Here is a 19470-nt window from a genome sequence, read left to right as displayed (position 1 = left end):
AAGCATGGATGAGATGGTGTGGTGGGCTTTGATGGTGACACATTATGTGATTTATTTAGTATTCAAGGCACACTTAACCAGCATGGTTACCACAGTATTATGCAGCGATACTCCATGCTGGTTTGCACTTAGTCACACTATCATTTGCTTTTCAGCAGGACAATGACCCAAAACACACCTTGAGGCTGTGTATGAGCTTTTTGACCAAGAAAGAGAGTGATGGTGCTGCATCAGGTGACCTGGCCTCCACAATCACCCGACCTCAACCCAAGTGCTATGGTTTGGGATGAGTTGGCCCGCAGAGTGAAGGAAAAGCAGCCAACAAGTGCTCAGCGTGTTAGAACTCATTCAAGACTGTTGTAAAAGCATTCCTCATGAAGCTGGTTGAGAGAATGCCAAGAGTGTGCAAAGCTGTCACCAAGGCAAAGGGTGGCTACTATGAAGAATCTCAAATATAAAATATATTTTGTTTTGGTTAACAATTTTTGGGTACTACTTGATTCCATATGTTATTTCATAGTTTTGATGTCTTCACTATTATTATACAATGTAGAAAATAGTACAAATAAAGAAAAACCCTTGAATGAGTAGGTGTGTCCAAACTTTTGACTGGTACTGTATATTAGAAATGCAGGGCACTTTCGGACATTATCTTTTTCAGAGGGTAGGTTTTTACATGGTGGCGCAGCCAAGTCCACAAGGAGTCGTTGTGCCCCTCTTACATTCTTTGGGGAGAACCTTGCGCACACACTCCTGCTTCAGAGTACACTAACATCCTTCATACAACTACAACAGACAGACCTCCCTATCCCCCCCTCATCTCACTCCCACTCTCTCATTCTGCCTTTTCTCTCTCAGTTATCTGAATGACCTGGATAGGATAGCCCACGGAGCATACGTACCCACCCAGCAGGATGTGCTGAGGACCAGGGTGAAGACCACTGGCATTGTGGAGACGCACTTCACCTTCAAAGACCTCCACTTCAAGTGAGACACAGTCTCTAGTGTACCCACTCTAAGGGTCTATCTCAATAGTCTAAGCCAACTCACAACACCCTCTGGGTGTGTCACCCTCTATAGTCAAGAGTGTTCAATTCAGGGCTGAAGTTTGCTGGCTGTAGTGTTAATGAGTAGTGTGATGTTTGAAAGTACTTTGAATTTTCATGTGTGTTTGCGCGTACATGCTAAGTCTGTATTTATATTTTCTCCCCAGGATGTTTGATGTGGGGGGTCAGAGGTCCGAGAGGAAGAAGTGGATCCACTGCTTTGAGGGAGTCACTGCCATCATCTTCTGTGTGGCGCTGAGTGACTACGACCTGGTGCTGGCCGAGGACGAGGAGATGGTGAGATTCATCCCTCTCTCGCCCTCATTCTATCTCTCTCTCTCAGCCCCTGCGCATCAGTCTTTGTTATTGTGCACTCTCCCTCTGTCATCCTTGTTCATTTTCATCCTTTCCTCATCCCCCTCCTACTCTCTCATGCTTTGCACATTTGTCATCTCTTACTGGCGGGTAGGAGCGTTGGGCAAGTAAACGAAAGGTTGCTGGATCAAATCCCTGAGCTTCCAAGGTAAAAATGTGTCGTTCTGCCCCTGAACAAATCAAATCAAATGTATTTATATAGCCCTTCATACATCAGCTGATATCTCAAAGTGCTGTACAGACACCTAGCCTAAAACCCCAAACAGCAAGCAATGCAGGTGTTGAAGCATGTTGGCTAGGAAAGGCAAAAACCTTGGAAGAAACCTAGAGAGGAACCAGGCTATGAGAGGTGGCCAGTCCTCTTCTGGCTGTGCCGGGTGGAGATTATAACAGAACATGGCCAAGATGTTCAAATGTTCATAAATGACCAGCATGGTCAAATAATAGGTCTGGGACAGGTAGCCCGTCCGGTGAACAGGTCAGGATTCCATAGCCGCAGGCAGAACAGTTGAAACTGGAGCAGCAGCACGGCCAGGTGGACTGGGGACAGCAAGGAGTCATCATGCCAGGTAGTCCTGAGGCATGGTCCTAGGGCTCAGGTCCTCCGAGAGAGAGAAAGAAAGAGAGAATTAGAGAGAGCATACTTAAGTTCACACAGGACACCGGATAAGACTGGAGAAATACTCCACATATAACAGACTGACCCTAGGCCCCCCAACACATAAACTACTGCAGCATAAATACTGGAGGCTGAGACAGGAGGGGTCAGGAGACACTGTGGCCCCATCCGATGATACCCCCGGACAGGGCCAAACAGAAAGGATATAACCCCACCCACTTTGCCAAAGCACAGCCCCCACACCACTAGAGGGATATCTTCAACCACCAATTTACCATCCTGAGACAAGGCCGAGTATAGCCCACAAAGATCTCCGAAACGGCACAACTCAAGAGGGGGGGCCAACCCAGACAGGAAGATCACATCAGTGACTCAACCCACTCAAGTGACGCACCCCTCCTAGGGACGGCATGGAAGAGCACCAGTAAGCCAGTGACTCAGCCCCTGTAATAGGGTTAGAGGCAGAGAATCCCAGTGGAAAGAGGGGAACCGGCCAGGCAGAGACAGCAAGGGCGGTTCGTTGCTCCAGAACCTTTCGTTCACCTTCACACTCCTGGGCCAGACTACACTCAATCATATGACCCACTGAAGAGATCAGTCTTCAGTGAAGACGTAAAGGTTGAGACAGAGTTTGCGGCTCTCATGGGTAGGCAGACCATTCCATACAAATGGAGCTCTATAGGAGAAAGCCCTGCCTCCAGCTGTTTGCTTAGAAATTCTAGGGACAATTAGGAGGCCTGCATCTTGTGACCGTAGCGTATGTGTAGGTATGTACAGCAGGACCAAATCAGAGAGATAGGTAGGAGCAAGCCCATGTGTCTCCTGACCCCTCCTGTCTCAGCCTCCAGTATTTATGCTGCAGTAGTTTATGTGTCAGGGGGCTAGGGTCAGTTTGTTATATCTGGAGTACTTCTCCTGTCCTATTAGAGAGATGGGTAGGAGCAAGCCCATGTAATGCTTTGTAGGTTAGCAGTAAAACCTTGAAATCAGCCCTTGCCTTGACAGGAAGCCAGTGTAGGGAGGCTAGCACTGGAGTAATATGATCAAATGTTTTGGTTCTAGTCAGGATTCTAGCAGCCGTATTTAGCACCAACTGAAGTTTATTTAGTGCTTTATCCGGGTAGCCGGAAAGTAGAGCATTCCAGTAGTCTAACCTAGAAGTAACAAAAGCATGGATTCATTTTTCTGCATCATTTTTGGACAGAAAGTTTCAGATTTTTTCAATGTTATGTAGATGTAAAAAAGCTGTACTTGAAAGAGTCTTGATATGTTCGTCAAAAGAGAGATCAGGGTCCAGAGTAACGCCGAGGTCCTTCAGTTTTATTTGAGACGACTGTACAACCATTAAGATTAATTGTCAGATTCAACAGAAGATCTCTTTGTTTCTTGGGACCTAGAACAATCTTCTCTGTTTTGTCCGAGTTTAAAAGTAGAAAGTTTGCAGCCATCCACTTCCTTATGTCTGAAACACAGGCTTCTAGCGAGGGCAATTTTGGGGCTTCACCATGTTTCATTGAAATGTACAGCTGTGTGTCATCCGCATAGCAGTGAAAGTTAACATTATGTTTCGAATGACATCCCAAAGAGGTAAAATATATAGTGCAAACAATAGTGGTCCTAAAACGGAACCTTGAGGAACACCAAAATCTACAGTTAATTTGTCAGAGGACAAACCATTCACAGAGACAAACTGATATCTTTCTGACAGATAAGATCTAAACCAGGCCAGAACTTGTCCGTGTAGACCAATTTGGGTTTCCAATCTCTCCAAAAGAATGTGGTGATCGATGGTATCAAAAGCAGCACTAAGGTCTAGGAGCACGAAGACAGATGCAGAGCCTCGGTCTGATGCCATTAAAAGGTCATTTACCACCTTCACAAGTGCAGTCTCAGTGCTATGAAGGGGTCTAAAACCAGACTGAAGCATTTCGTATACAATGTTTGTCTTCAGGAAGGCAGTGAGTTGCTGCGCAACAGCCTTTTCTAAAAATTGAGAGGAATTGAAGAATCGATATAGGCCGATTTTAGTTTTTATATTTCCTGGGTGAAGGTTTGGCTTTTTCAAAAGAGGCTTTATTACTGCCACTTTTAGTGAGTTCAAATCCAATTTTATTTGTCACATACACATAGTTAGCAGATGTTAATGCGAGTGTAGCGTAATGCTTGTGCTTCTAGTACCGACGATGCAGTAATAACCAACGAGTAATCTAACCTAACAATCCCAAAACTACTACCTTATACACACAAGTGTAAAGGGATAAAGAATATGTACATAAAGATATATGAATTAGTGATGGTAGAGAACGGCATAGGCAAGATGCAGTAGATGGTATCGAGTACAGTATATACATATGAGATGAGTAATGTAGGGTATGTCAACATTATATTAAGTAGCATTGTTTAAAGTGGCTAGTGATTGTATTTTTACATCAATTTCCATCAATTCCATTATTAAAGTGGCTGGAGTTGAGTCAGTGTGTTGGCAACAGCCACTCAATGTTAGTGGTGGCTGTTTAACAGTCTGATGGCCTTGAGATAGAAGCTGTTTTTCAGTCTCTCGGTCCCTGCTTTAATGTACCTGTACTGACCTCACCTTCTGGATGATTGCGGTGTGAACAGGCAGTGGCTCGGGTGGTTGTTGTCCTTGAATATCTTTATGGCATTCCTGTGACATCGGGTGGTGTAGGTGTCCTGGAGGGCAGGTAGTTTGCCCCCGGTGATACCAGGCGGTGATACAGCCCGACAGGATGCTCTCGATTGTGCATCTGTAGAAGTTTGTGAGTGCTTTTGGTGACAAGCCAAATTTATTCAGCCTCCTGAGGTTGAAGAGGCACAGCTGCGCCTTCTTCACGACGCTGTCTGTGTGGGTCAATTCAGTCTGTCCGTGATGTGTACGCAGAGGAACTTACTACGCTCTCCACTACTGTCCCATCGATGTGGATAGAGGGGTGCTCCCTCTGCTGTTTCCTGAAGTCCACAATCATCTCCTTTGTTTTGTTGACGTTGAGTGTGAGGTTATTTTCCTGGCGCCACACTCCGAGGGCCCTCACCTCCTCCCTGTAGGCCGTCTTGTCGTTGTTGGTAATCAAGCCTACCACTGTAGTGTCGTCCGTAAACTTGATGATTGAGTTGGAGGCGTGCATGGCCACGCAGTCGTGGGTGAACAGGGAGTACAGGAGAGGGCTCATAACTCACCCTTGTGAGGCCCCAGTGTTGAGGATCAGCGGGGTGGAGATGTTGTTACCTACCCTCCACACCTGGGGGGGGCCCGTCAGGAAGTCCAGTACCCAGTTGCACAGGGCGGGGTCGAGACCCAGGGTCCCGAGCTTGATGGCGAGTTTGGAGGGTACTATGGTGTTAAATGCTGAGCTGTGGTCGATGAACAGCATTCTCACATAGCCATTCCTCTTGTCAAGATGGGTTAGGGCAGTGTGGTTGCGATTGTGTCGTCTGTGGACCTATTTGGGCGGTAAGCAATTTGGAGTGGGTCTAGGGTGTCAGGTAGGGTGGAGGTGATATGGTCCTTGACTAGTCTCTCAAAGCACTTCATGATGACGGAAGTGAGTGCTGCGGGGTGGTAATCGTTTAGCTCAGTTTCCTTAGCTTTCTTGGGAACAGGGACAGTGGTGGCCCTCTTGAAGCATGTGGGAACAGCAGACTAGGATAAGGATTGATTGAATATGTCCGTAAACACACCAGCCAGCTGGTCTGCGCATGCTCTGAGCACGTGGCTGGGGATGCCGTCTGGGCCTGCAGTCTTGCGAGGGTTAACACGTTTAAATGTTTTACTCACGTCGGCTGCAGTGAAGGAGAGTCCGCAGGTTTTGGTTGCGGGCTGTGTCAGTGGCACTGTATTGTCCTCAAAGCGAGCAAAGAAGATATTTAGTCTGTCTTGGGAGCAAGACATATTTATTTTTGTAATCCGTGATTAACTGTAGACCCTGCCACATACCTCTTGTGTCTGAGCCATTGAATTGCGACTCTAATTTGTCTCTATACTGATGCTTAGCTTGTTTGATTGCCTTGCGGAGGGAATAGCTACACTGTTTGTATTCGGTCATGTTTCCGGTCACCTTGCCCTGGTTAAAAACAGTGGTTTGCGCTTTCAGTTTCACGCGAATTCTGCCATCAATCCACGGTTTCTGGTTTGGGAATGTTTTAATCGTTGCTATGGGTACGACATCGTCAATGCACTTTCTAATGAACTCGCTCACCAAATCAGCGTATTCGTCAATGTTGTTGTTGTTGGACTCAATGCGGAACATATCCCAATCCACGTGATCGAAGCAGTCTTGAAGTGTGGAATCAGATTGGTCGGACCAGCGTTGAACAGACCTGAGCGTGGGAGCTTCTTGTTTTAGTTTCTGTCTGTAGGTTGGGAGCAACAAAATGGAGTCGTGGTCAGCTTTTCCGAAAGGAGGGTGGGGGAGGGCCTTATGCATTGCGGAAGTTAGAATAACAATGATCCAGGGTTTGGTACACATCCGGTGGATAGAGAGCCGTTTTATTATGTTCAACATAGGAGGGCCAAGCATAGGAAGCAGCTCTTTCAGTAGTTTAGTTGGAATAGGGTCCAGTATGCAGCTTGAAGGTTTAGAGGCCATGATTATTTTCATCATTGTGTCAAGAGATATAGTACTAAAACACTTGAGTGTCTATCTTGATCCTAGGTCCTGGCAGAGTTGTGCAGACTCAGGACAACTGAGCTTTGAAGGAATACGCAGATTTAAAGAGGAGTCTGTAATTTGCTTTCTAATAATCATGATCTTTTCCTCAAAGAAGTTAATGAATTTATCACTGCTGAAGTGAATGCCATCCTCACTTGGGGAATGCTGCTTTTTAGTTAGCTTTGTGACAGTATCAAAAATAAATTTAGGATTGTTCTTATTTTCCTCAATTAAGTTGGAAAAATAGGATGATCGAGCAGCAGTAAGGGCTCTTCGATACTGCACGGTACTGTCTTTCCAAGCTAGTCGGAAGACTTCCAGTTTGGTGTGGCGCCATTTCCGTTTTCTGGAAGCTTGCTTAAGAGCTCGGGTATTTTCTGTATACCAGGGAGCTAGTTTCTTATGAGAAATGTATTTAGTTTTTAGGGGTGCAACTGCATCTAGGGTATTGCACAAGGTTAAATTGAGTTCCTCAGATTTTTGTCCTCTGACGTCCTTGGGTAGGCAGAGGGAGTCTGGAAGGGCATCAAGGAATCTTTGTGTTGTCTGTGAATTTATAGCACGACTTTTGATGCTCCTTGGTTGGGGCCTGAGCAGATTATTTGTTGCAATTGCAAACTTAATAAAATGGAGGTCCGATAGTCCAGGATTATGAAGAAAAACATTAAGATCCACAACATTTATTCCATGGGACAAAACTAGGTCCAGAGTATGACTGTGACAGTGAGTAGGTCCAGAGACATGTTGGACAAAACCCAGTCGATGATGGCTCCGAAAGGCTTTTGGAGTGGGTCTGTGGACTTTTCCATGTGAATATTAGTCACCAAAAATTTGAATATTATCTGCTATGACTACAAGGTTTGATAGGAATTCAGGGAACTCAATGAGGAACGCTGTATATGGCCCAGGAGGCCTGTAAACAGTAGCTATAAAAAGTGATTGAGTAGGCTGCATAGATTTCATGACTAGAAGCTCAAAAGACAAAAACGTCGTAATTTTTTTGTAAATTGAAATTTTCTATGGTAAATGTTAGCAACACCTCCGCCTTTGCGGGATGCACGGGGAATTCATCAGGCTTAAGAGCCATGTTTCAGTCAGGCCAATCACATCAGGATTATGATCAGTGATTAGTTCATTGACTATAATTGCATTTGAAGTAAGGGATCTAACATTAAGTAGCCCTATTTTGAGATGTGAGGTATTACGATCTCTTCCAATAATGACAGGAATGGAGGAGGTCTTTATCCTAGTGAGATTGCTAAGGCGAACACCGCCGTGTTTAGTTTTGCCCAACCCAGGTCGAGGCACAGACACGGTCTCAATGGGGATAGCTGAGCTGACTACACTGACTGTGCTAGTGGCAGACTCCACTAAGCTGGCAAGCTGGCTAACAGCCTGCTGCCTGGCCTGCACCCTATTTCATTGTGGAGCAAGAGGAGTTAGAGCCCTGTCTATGTTGGTAGATAAGATGAGAGCACCCCTCCAGCTAGGATGGTGTCCGTCACTCCTCAGCAGGCCAGGCTTGGTCCTGTTTGTGGGTGAGTCCCAGAAAGAGGGCAAATTATCTACAAATTCTGCGAGGGGCAGAAAACAGTTTTCAACCAGCGATTGAGTTGTGAGACTCTGCTGTTGAGCTCATCACTCCCCCTAACTGGGAGGGGGCCATAGACAATTACTTGATGCTGACACATCTTTCTAGATTATTTACACGCTGAAGCTATGTTGCACTTGGTGACCTCTGACTGTTTCATCCTAACATCGTTGGTGCCGACGTGGATAACAATATCTCTATACTCTCTACACTCGCCAGTTTTAGATTTAGCCAGTACCATCTTCAGATTAGCCTTAACGTCGGTAGCCCTGCCCCCTGGTAAATAGTGTATGATCGCTGGATGATTCGTTTTAAGTCTTATACTGCAGGTAATGGAGTCGCCAATGACTAGGGTTTTCAATTTGTCAGAGCTAATGGTGGGAAGCTTCGGCGTCTCAGAACCCGTAACGGGAGGAGTAGAGACAAGAGAAGGCTCGGCCTCAGGCTCCGACTCGCTGCTTAATGGGGAAAAACGGTTGAAAGTTTCTGTAGGCTGAATGAGCGACACCAGTTGAGCATTCCTACAGCATTTCCCTCCAGAAACCATGAGAAAGTTGTCCGGCTGCGGGGAACGTTACTATCTGTACTTACTGGTGGCACAGACGCGGTTTCATCCTTTCCAACACTGAAATTACCCTTGCCTAACGATTGCGTCTGAAGCTGGGCTTGAAACACCACTATCTTCGCCGTAAGGCGATCGTTTTCCTGTATATTATGAGTGCAGCGACTGCAATTAGAAGGCATCATGTTAATGTTACTTCTTAGCTTCGGCTGTTGGAGGTCCTGACGAACCACGTCCAGATAAAGCGTCCGGAGTGAAAAAGTTGAGTGAGGGGAAAAAACTAAAATATAAACGGTAATTAAAAAGTAAAAACCTTTTAAGTTGTCAGGTAGCAAAGTAAGGTTGGCAACAAAACGCACAAAACGCACAGCAACACGTAAACAAGTCTGCAAGTTGTGACAAGGTAGTTAACCCACCAGGACACCTACACCACCCGATGTCAAGGAGAAACATTTAAACGTCTTGGAATGGCCTGGTCAAAGCCCAGACCTCAATCCAATTGAGAATCTGTGGTATGACTTAAAGATTACTGTACACCAGTGGAACCCATCCAACTTGAAGGAGCTGGAGAAGTTTTGCCTTGAAGAATGGGCAAAAATCCCAGTGGCTAGATGTGCCAAGCTTATAGAGACATACCCCAAGAGACTTGCAACTGTAATTGCTGCATAAGGTGTCTCTACAAAGTATTGATTTTGGGGAGGTGAATGGTTATGCACGCTCAAGTTTTCTGTTTATTTTTTGTCTTATTTCTTGATGGTTTCACCCAAAAAATATTTTGCATCTTCAAAGTGGTTGGCATGTTGTGTAAATCAATTGATATAGACCCCCAAAAAATCTATTTTAATTCCAGGCTGTAAGGAAATAAAATAGGACAAATGCCAAGGGGGTGAATACTTTCGCAAGCCACTGTATACGGTACACCATCCAAGCCTAGACTAGCCTGCCTGCTCCCAGATCTGTTTGTGCTGTCTTGCTAATACAATGGTCATTTTTCCAGCAAGTACGTTCAAACAGATCTGCTACCAGGCTAAAATGGGATCACTGAACATGTAACTAAAAGCATTGTGTGGTTGTCTTTCTGTCCCTCAGAACCGGATGCATGAGAGCATGAAGCTGTTTGACTCCATCTGCAACAACAAGTGGTTCACAGACACCTCCATTATCCTCTTCCTCAACAAGAAGGATCTGTTCGAGGAGAAGATCAAGAAGAGTCCTCTTACTATCTGTTACCCAGAGTACGCAGGTAAGAGACACACACACACACCATCTGTTACCCTATCTACAAATCATCTTGAATTCCAAATTCTGGTGAATCAGAAGTCTTGCTCGGGTCAATCGGCTCGAACACATAGCGCGTTCCAAGTTGTCTTAATTGCAGTCGCGTTGTGCAGATTATTAGATCTTGCAACACCTGGAAAAGTGTTTAACATCTCAGGAACTCCTAATGGTTAAGGAAAAACAGACAGTACATCCCCCTCTCTCCTTGCGCCGTCTCTCCCAGGTTCCAACACGTACGAGGAGGCGGCGGCCTACATCCAGTGTCAGTTTGAGGACCTGAACAAGAGGAAGGACACCAAGGAGATCTACACCCACTTCACCTGTGCCACCGACACCAAGAATGTGCAGTTTGTCTTCGACGCAGTCACCGACGTCATCATCAAGAACAACCTGAAGGACTGTGGCCTCTTCTAGGGTAGGCAAAACATAATTATTAACTGGGTGGTTCGGCCCTGAATGCTGATTGGTTTAAAGCCATATATCAGACTGTATACCACGGGTATGACAAAATATTTATTTTTACTGCTCTAATTACTTAGGTAACCAGTTTTTAATAGCAGTAAGGCATTTATAACATTCGGGACGTGATGCGTCGTGCCTAAGAACAGCCCTTAACCGTGGTATATTGACTATACAGTGGGGCAAAAAATTATTTAGTCAGCCACCAATTGTGCAAGTTCTCCCACTTAAAAAGATGAGAGAGGCCTGTAATTTTCATCATAGGTACACTTCAACTATGACAGACAAAATGAGAGAAGAAATCCAGAAAATCACATTGTAGGATTTTTTTATGCACATTGTAGGATCTTTTTATGCAAATTATGGTGGAAAATAAGTATTTGGTCACCTACAAACAAGCAAGATTTCTGGCTCTCACAGACCTGTAACTTCTTCTTTTAAGAGGCTCTTCTGTCCTCCACTTGTTACCTATATTAATCTCTTGAACCTCTGGGGGCAGTATTTCATTTTTGGATGAAAAACGTTCCCGTTTTAAACAAGATATTTTGTCACGAAAAGATGCTCGACTATGCATAGAATTGACAGCTTTGGAAACAAAACACTCTAACGTTTCCAAAGCTGCAAAGATATTGTCTGTGAGTGCCACAGAACTAATGCTACAGGCGAAACCAAGATGAGATTTCATACAGGAAGTACGCCAGATTTTGAATGCGCTTTGTTCCAAGGTCTCCTTATATGGCTGTGAATGCGCAAGGAATGAGCCTACACTTTCTGTCGTTTCCCCAAGGTGTTTGCAGCATTGTGACGTATTTGTAGGCATATCATTGGAAAATTGACCATAAGAGACTACATTTACCAGGTGTCCACTCTGTGTCCTCCGTCGAAACTATTGCGTAATCTCCAGGTGCGTGCATTTTTCCATTTTGAACAGAGGAGAAACCAAACTGCCACGAATGATTTATCATTGAATACATATGTGAAAAACACCTTGAGGATTGATTCTAAGCAACGTTTGCCATGTTTCTGTCGATATTATGGAGTTAATTTGGAAAAAAAGTTTGCGTTGTAATGACTGAATTTTCAGGGTTTTTTCTTAGCCAAACGTGATGAACAAAACAGAGCGATTTCTCCTACAAAAATAATATTTTTGGAAAAACTGAACATTTGCTATCTAACTGAGAGTCTCCTCATTGAAAACATCCGAAGTTCTTCAAAGGTAAATTATTTTATTTGAATGCTTTTCTTGTTTTTGTGAAAATGTTGCCTGCTGAATGCTAGGCTTAATGCTATGCTAGCTATCAATACTCTTACACAAATGCTTGTGTAGCTATGGTTGAAAAGCATTTTTTGAAAATCTGAGATGACAGTGTTTTTAACAAAAGGCTAAGCTTGTGAGCCAATATATTTATTTCATTTCATTTGCGATTTTCATGAATAGTTAACGTTGCGTTATGGTAATGAGCTTGAGGCTATAATTACGCTCCCGGATACGGGATTGCTCGTCGCAACAGGTTAATGGCCCCTGTTTGAACTTGTTATCAGTATAAAAGACACCTGTCCACAACCTCAAACAGTCACATTCCAAACTCCACTATGGCCAAGACCAAAGAGCTGTCAAAGGACACCAGAAACAAAATTGTAGACCTGCACCAGGCTGGGAAGACTGAATCTGCAATAGGTAAGCAGCTTGGTTTGAAGAAATCAACTGTGGCAGCAATTATTAGGAAATGGAAGACATACAAGACCACTGATAATCTCCCTCGATCTGGGGCTCCATGCAAGATCTCACCCCGTGGGGTCAAAATGATCCCAAGAACGGTGAGCAAAAATCCCAGAACCACACGGGGGGACTAGGTGAATGACCTGCAGAGAGCTGGGACCAAAGTAACAAAGCCTACCATCAGTAACACACTACGCCGCCAGGGACTCAAATCCTGCAGTGCCAGACGTGTCCCCCTGCTTAAGCCAGTACATGTCCAGGCCCGTCTGAAGTTTGCTAGAGAGCATTTGGATGATCCAGAAGAAGATTGGGAGAATTTCATATGGTCAGATGAAACCAAAATATAACTTTTTGGTAAAAACTCAACTCGTCGTGTTTGGAGGACAAAGAATGCTGAGTTGCATCCAAAGAACACCATACCTACTGTGAAGCATGGGGGTGGAAACATCATGCTTTGGGGCTGTTTTTCTGCAAAGGGACCAGGACGACTGATCCGTGTAAAGGAAAGAATTAATGTGGCCATGTATCGTGAGATTTTGAGTGAAAACCTCCTTCCATCAGCAAGGGCATTGAAGATGAAACGTGGCTGGGTCTTTCAGCATGACAATGATCCCAAACACCGCCCGGGCAACGAAGGAGTGGCTTAAGAAGCATTTCAAGGTCCTGGAGTGGCCTAGCCAGTCTCCAGATCTCAACCCCATAGAAAATCTTTGGAGGGAGTTGAAAGTCCGTGTTGCCCAGAAACAGCCCCAAAACATCACTGCTCTATAGGAGATCTGCATGGAGGAATGGGCCATAATACCGGCAACAGTGTGTGAAAACCTCGTGAAGACTTTCAGAAAAAGTTTGACCTCTGGCATTGCCAACAAAGGGTATATAACAAAGTATTGAGAAACTTTTGTTATTGACCAAATACTTATTTTCCACCATAATTTGCAAGTAAATTCATTAAAAATCCTACAATGTGATTTTCTGGATTTCTTTTCTTCATTTTGTCTGTCATAGTTGAAGTGTACCTATGATGAAAATTACAGGCCTCATCTTTTTAAGTGGGAGAACTTGCACAATTGGTTGCTGATTAAATACTTTTTTGCCCCACTGTATACCACAAACCCCCGAGGTGCCTTTTTGCTTAAATATAACTTAGCGTGTATAACGTAATTTTATAAATACTCTGTTCATAAAAGGCTATTCATTACGTGCAGTAATAACAGAAAGGTTGTAATAAAGGTCCCGAACAGTCAATATGTTTTTCATGATATTTGATGATACTTGGAAGACACCAGATCAAAGTATGAGCAATTACTGTTGCTTCTACACTGATAAAGTTTGATCATAAAGTTACTGGTTCCCTACCCCATGTCAAACACTTGGAATAAGTACCGCCTTGTAACCAACATCTCAGAAGGCGTGTTCGCAAAGGGGCTTGGTTTACATAGCTAGTAGCTAGTGTATTGGTTTAAAATTTGACTTCAGCGTGTCAGTAAATATAATTATAAGGTTTCCTCTACTCATCTACAGTACCTTCAGAAAGTATTCACACCTCTTTACTTTTTCCATATTTTGTTACTACAGCCTGAATTACATTTAGATTTTGTGTCATTGGCCAACACACACATACCCCATAATGTCAAAGTGGAATGATGTTTTTAGAAATTTGTACAAATTAACAAATGTACAGCGGAAATGTCTTGAGTCAAATTTGCTTAACAAGTCACATAAGTTGCATGGACTTTCTGTGTGAAATAATAGTGTTTTAACATAATTTTTGAATTACTTTTTCTGTACACCACACAGAGTCCCTCAGTCGAGCAGTGAATTTCAAACACAGATTCAACCACGAAGACCAGGGAGGTTTTCCAATGCCTCGCAAAGAAAGGCACCTATTGGTAGATGGGTTTTTAAAAAAGCATACATTGAATAGCCCTTTGAGCATGGTGATGCTTTTAATTACACTTTAGATGGTGTATCATACACCCAGTCACTACAAAGATACAGGTGTCCTTCCTAACTAACCTTTCCTGCCAGAAAGGAAGGAAACTGCTCAATGATATTCCCACGAGGCCAATGGTGACTTTAAAACAGTTAGTTTAGCTGTGATAAGGTGTATTAGCATCTTCTCCTTCCGTTCCCTCCGGGCTCAATGATTGTTTCGATCACCCCTGGAACTTTGGTGCAGTGGTTTAGATGTTACCACGTGGTGCTTCCTTCCACCTATTCGTGTTGCTAGGACCACCTTGTAGGGACCCTCTCGCCTTGGCTTGTTCCACTTCCTCCGGAACACTCGGATGTAGACCTGGTCCCCTGGGATCGCCGGACCGGGAACCTCTCGTCTTGGTTCAGGTTTTCACCTTCTTTTCGTGAGGTTTAAAAACTCAGAGACTTATGGCCTCTGTATGGTGTGATCATAGAACAATCATATTTCTATCTCTCATCAAACAACAGAATGATATTCCATCTGAAGCTGGTGACTTCCTTCACTTCAGTTGAGCTGCTTTTAGTTTCTCCGCTTTCTCCTTCTGGTTCCCAAGAGAGTGATAGCACAAGACTTGCAAAGCAATGAGAAATACAAAACATAAGTATTAACCTCTCTAGGGTACATGGGACGGTAGCGTCCCACCTCATCAACAGCCAGTGAAACTATAGGGCGCCAAATTCAAAACAACAGAAATCCCATAATTAAAATTCCTCAAACATACATGTATTTTACATCATTTTAAAGATACACTTGTTGTAAATCCAGCCACAGTGTCCGATTTCAAAAAGGATTTACGACGAAAGCAAACCAAATGATTGTTAGGTCAGAGCCAAGTCACAGAAAAACAGCCATTTTTCCAGCCAAAGAGAGGAGTCACAAAAAGCAGAAATGGAGAGAAAATGAATCACTAACCTTTGATCTTCATAAGATGACACTCATATATGTTACACAATACATGTACATTTTGTTCGGTAAAGTTCATATTTCTATCCAAAAATCTGAGTTTACATTGGCGCGTTATGTTCAGTAATTCCAAAACATCCGGGGATTTTGCAGAGCGCCACATCAATTTACAATTAATTTATAAAGCAGTAACCACAGATTTATTTTTTTGTCTGAGCTGTCCTCAATTAATTTATAAATGTATAAAGTATTGCAGGCCGAGCAGGTTCATGAAGTAACTCCCTTTTCAGCCTTGGCACACACTTTATACAGGTTTCATCCTTCATCCTACACGTCTCACACATAGTAACTCTTCTTTATGTTAATGATTTAGCCACCATTATCTTTTTGCCTTGCACGAATTGTAGTTTGGTTTCACATTAGGGCATAGAAACATGCCATAGCAATGGTACAAAAATAAACAGACATGCCCACTCCCCAGACAGGTGCATGTCCAATGGTGTTGTCTAATGACCTAGACACACACACACACAGAGTGCACTTATCCTGCTGACTACTACAAAATGTATAATGGGCACATATGTACTGGAAAATTTCCAGTAATGGGTGAGAAAAAAATACAATGTATTCCATTTAGAATTTAGGCTGTAACAACACATTGTTGTACTTGTTACCCCCTTTTTCTCCCCAATTTCGTGTTATCCAATTGGTAGATAGTCTTGTCCCATCGCTGTAAATCCCGTACGGACTAGGGAGAGGCATGCGTCCTCCAAAACACGACCCTGCCAAGCCGCACTGCTTCTTGACACCCTGCTCACTTAACCCGGAAACCAGCCGCACCAATTTCTCAGAGGATACACAGTACACTGGCGACCGAAGTCTGCATGCACTGCGCCCACCATCGCTAGAGTGTGATGAGAAAAGGACAACCTGGCTGGCCAAACCCTCCCCTAATTCAGACAACGCTGAGCCGATTGTGCGCCTCCTCATGAGTCTTCCGGTCGCGGCCGGCTGCGACACAGCCTGGGATCAAACGCGGGTCTGTAGTGATGCATCTAGCACTGCAATGCAGTGCCTTAGACCGCTGCACCATGAACACTTTTAGGGTTCCACTTTCATCTGGGTCAGGTGTTCGCTTGTTATTGGCTAGCTAGCTCTTCAGCCTGCATGGAACAAAAGCGGGGGAAGGGTTTCTAGGAACGTTGGGTTAACTGCCTTGTTCAGGGGCAGAACGACAGATTTTCACCTTGTCAGCTCGGGGGATCCAATCTTGCAACCTTACAGTTAACTTGTCCAACGCAATAACGACCTGCCTCTCTCGTTTCACTCCACAAGGAGACTGCCTGTTACGCGAATGCAGTAAGCCAGGGTAAGTTGCTAGCTAGCATTTAAACTTATCTTATAAAAAACAATCAATCAATCACTAGTTAACGACACATGGTTGATGATATTACTAGATATTATCTAGCGTTGCATATAATCTGACTGAGCATACAAGTATCTAAGTATCTGACTGAGCGGTGGTAGACTGAGGCAGGCGCGTAAACATTCATTCAACTGCACTTTAGTGCGTTTTGCCAGCAGCTCTTCGTTGTGCGTCAAGCATTGCGCTGTTTATGACTCCAAGCCTATCAACTCCCGAGATGAGGCTGGTGTAACCGAAGTGAAATGGCTAGCTAGTTTGCGCGCGCTAATAGCGTTTCAAACATCACTCGCTCTGAGCCTTGGGGTGGTTGTTTCCCTTGCTCTGCATGGGTAACGCTGCTTCGATGGTGGCTGTTGTCGTTGTGTTGCTGGTTCGAGCCCAGGGAGGAGCGAGGAGGGGAGGGGGGGGGGGGGGGCTATACTGTTACACTGGCAATACTAAAGTGCCTATAAGAACATCCAATAGTCAACGGTTAATGAAATACAAATGGTATAGAGGGAAATAGTCCTATAATTCCTATAATAACTACAACCTAAATCTTCTTACCTGGGAATATTGAAGACTCATGTTAAAAGGAACCATCAGCTTTCATATGTTCTCATGTTCTGAGCAAGGAACTGAAACGTTAGCTTTCTTACATAGCACATATTGCACTTTTACTTTCTTCTCTAACTCCTTTGTTTTTGCATTATTTAAACCAAATTGAACACGTTTCATTATTTACTTGAGGCTAAATCGATTTTATTGATGTATTATATTAAGTTAAAGTAAGTGTTCATTCAGTATTGTTGTAATTGTCATTATTACAACAAAAAAATATATATATATTGACTGATTAATCGGTATCGGCTTTTTTGGTCCTCCAATAATCGGTATCGGCGTATCTTAATATTGTCTGACAGTCAATATACTGTATATATGTCATGTACCCTGACTTCACCCTGCAAATGTTCAACTAAAATTGTCCAAGATGAGCTAGCTAGCATGATAAGCAGTGCTGACAATTCCATTTGGGCTACCTAGCAAAATGATATAGCCAATTGTCTATATTGATGCTGTTAGAATAACCAAACAGTTGGATAAACAAATCATGTGTTAAACCTTATGTGATGTATGACAGGATTGGACGATGTATGCAATTGTAATGTTTGTTGCTTTGTGTATCAGCAAATTTGCTTGAAATAATCTCACTGCAATACTGCTCACCATAGTTCTTCTCTGACAGAAAACACCTGCCTTTTAGCTCCCCGCCCACTCAGTCTTTCTTTTCAGACTTCCTGGTAATTTGACATACGAGAAAGTAATAAAAATAAAAAATACAAATTGAGTATTTTTATTGTGAAAAATATTTTGGATGATTGTTTCAGTCACTCAAAAGGCTATTTTACGTGGGAATCGGAATAACTTCGGGACCTTAAGACTTTCTGGAGTCAGGCCTGGACAGATGCTCAATTGCCCAGATACCCAAATATACCCCCCCTAACCTGGTGTGTATGTCTGAAGGGATTGTATCGGCATTATGACAAGGCACCTAGCATATCAGAGGTGTTATCTAAACATTTTGTTTTACCCTCTTTCTGTACAGGCAGTGTGGTGGCCAGAGTGCGCTCAGTGACTTTCTTGGGGACGTCTGTGACTGGAGGGGGGCGGATCATAGACACTTTGTAAAGGACGTCTCTTTTAACCTCTTACCTTATGTTGATCTCTGAAAGGTTTTAAAATGCCTTGTAGAAAACGTTTGTGTAAAATATTTGTACAACTGTCACTAAGGCTGGAGTTTTTCACTGTTTTTAAAATGTTTTTGTTTTAAGAGGTCAAGGTTTTATTTTTTATTTTTTTAAAGGGGGGCCTTTGCATTTTGTTTCTTCTTATTCTCGGAGAGAAATGGACGCTTTTTTTCTATTTGTAGGTACTTGTGCCTTTGCATGCCTTAGTTGCAGTGTGTTTGTTTTTGTTAGCTAAATTGTAATAGATGTATTTAGATGTTATAATTAATTACACCACCCTCCCCAAATATCTCTATTTGGTTCCAAATATGGTTTCCATGACTGACATCCCAGAATTATTGCATCCATGGAAATGATGGAATAGGCCAATTAAGACTAACTTGCTCTCGATAGACCCACTCACTCTTACATACTGAGAGCTGTGTGTGTGTCTTTGTGCATGACTGTGTGTGAGTGCCTTTGCTGCATGACTGTATGCTTGAGTGAGTGAGTAGCATGCATGAATGTGTGGATATAAATACAAAGGGACTCTTTTTACTTGTCATCCTCTTTCAGTCTGGTTTTCTGGAACATGTACCAAAAAGGCAAATTTATATTTAATGCGACGTCACATGGTTGGTGTGACATTGCGGATGGTAACATTCCTACACCAAATCATTATTTTAAAGAGAAACTTTGAAAAGAGGATGACAACTACAGCCTTGTAGCAGACGAGGGGGACAAAGGGAGGCGAATGGGTGTATTTGCACTGTTATGATGTTGACGATAAGTTTCATAATGGTTTCAGGTTACATATCCCCCTAACCCCCAACCCTTCTGTTTCCATTGGATGGGGACTAATAGTGGACTAATTTCCATTATTTTGCTAATAAAATAAATGCTGTGGTGAAACGACGACATCCTTCAACAATGATGGCCTCAATTTCTTTCTTGTGATGATTTTGGACTAATATTAGTATTTTCTGCCACCCTTGACACTACATGCCAACGCGCACAAGCACTCATGCATACATGTGGTTTTACACGTGCTTATACACCCAAGCATTGTTCACCTGACAAAACAGGTTAAACTCACACCGTCTTGTGACATCACTCCAGGTATCCATGACAATGGACTGA

General features: G+C 43.4%; 1 protein-coding gene across 1 annotated transcript in view; it reads left to right on the top strand.

Annotated features, from left to right (window-relative positions):
* LOC109867420 (guanine nucleotide-binding protein G(i) subunit alpha-1) overlaps window positions 1-19262 on the top strand; it is a 67271-nt gene extending 48009 nt beyond the window's left edge. Inside the window, exons 5-9 of the mRNA XM_020456573.2 lie at window positions 859-987; window positions 1214-1343; window positions 9950-10103; window positions 10362-10553; window positions 18210-19262. Of these exons, the coding sequence (XP_020312162.1) occupies window positions 859-987; window positions 1214-1343; window positions 9950-10103; window positions 10362-10552 (604 nt within the window). The 3' untranslated portion in view covers window position 10553; window positions 18210-19262. The remainder of the gene's footprint in view (window positions 1-858; window positions 988-1213; window positions 1344-9949; window positions 10104-10361; window positions 10554-18209) is intronic.
* The last annotated feature ends 208 nt before the right edge of the window (window positions 19263-19470 follow it).

Source organism: Oncorhynchus kisutch, linkage group LG22, assembly GCF_002021735.2.
Source record: "Oncorhynchus kisutch isolate 150728-3 linkage group LG22, Okis_V2, whole genome shotgun sequence".
In the NCBI taxonomy this organism is placed as follows: Eukaryota; Metazoa; Chordata; class Actinopteri; order Salmoniformes; family Salmonidae; genus Oncorhynchus; species Oncorhynchus kisutch.
The sequence above is the reverse complement of the archived record's forward strand: the minus strand, read 5'-3'. Positions and strand labels throughout refer to the sequence as shown.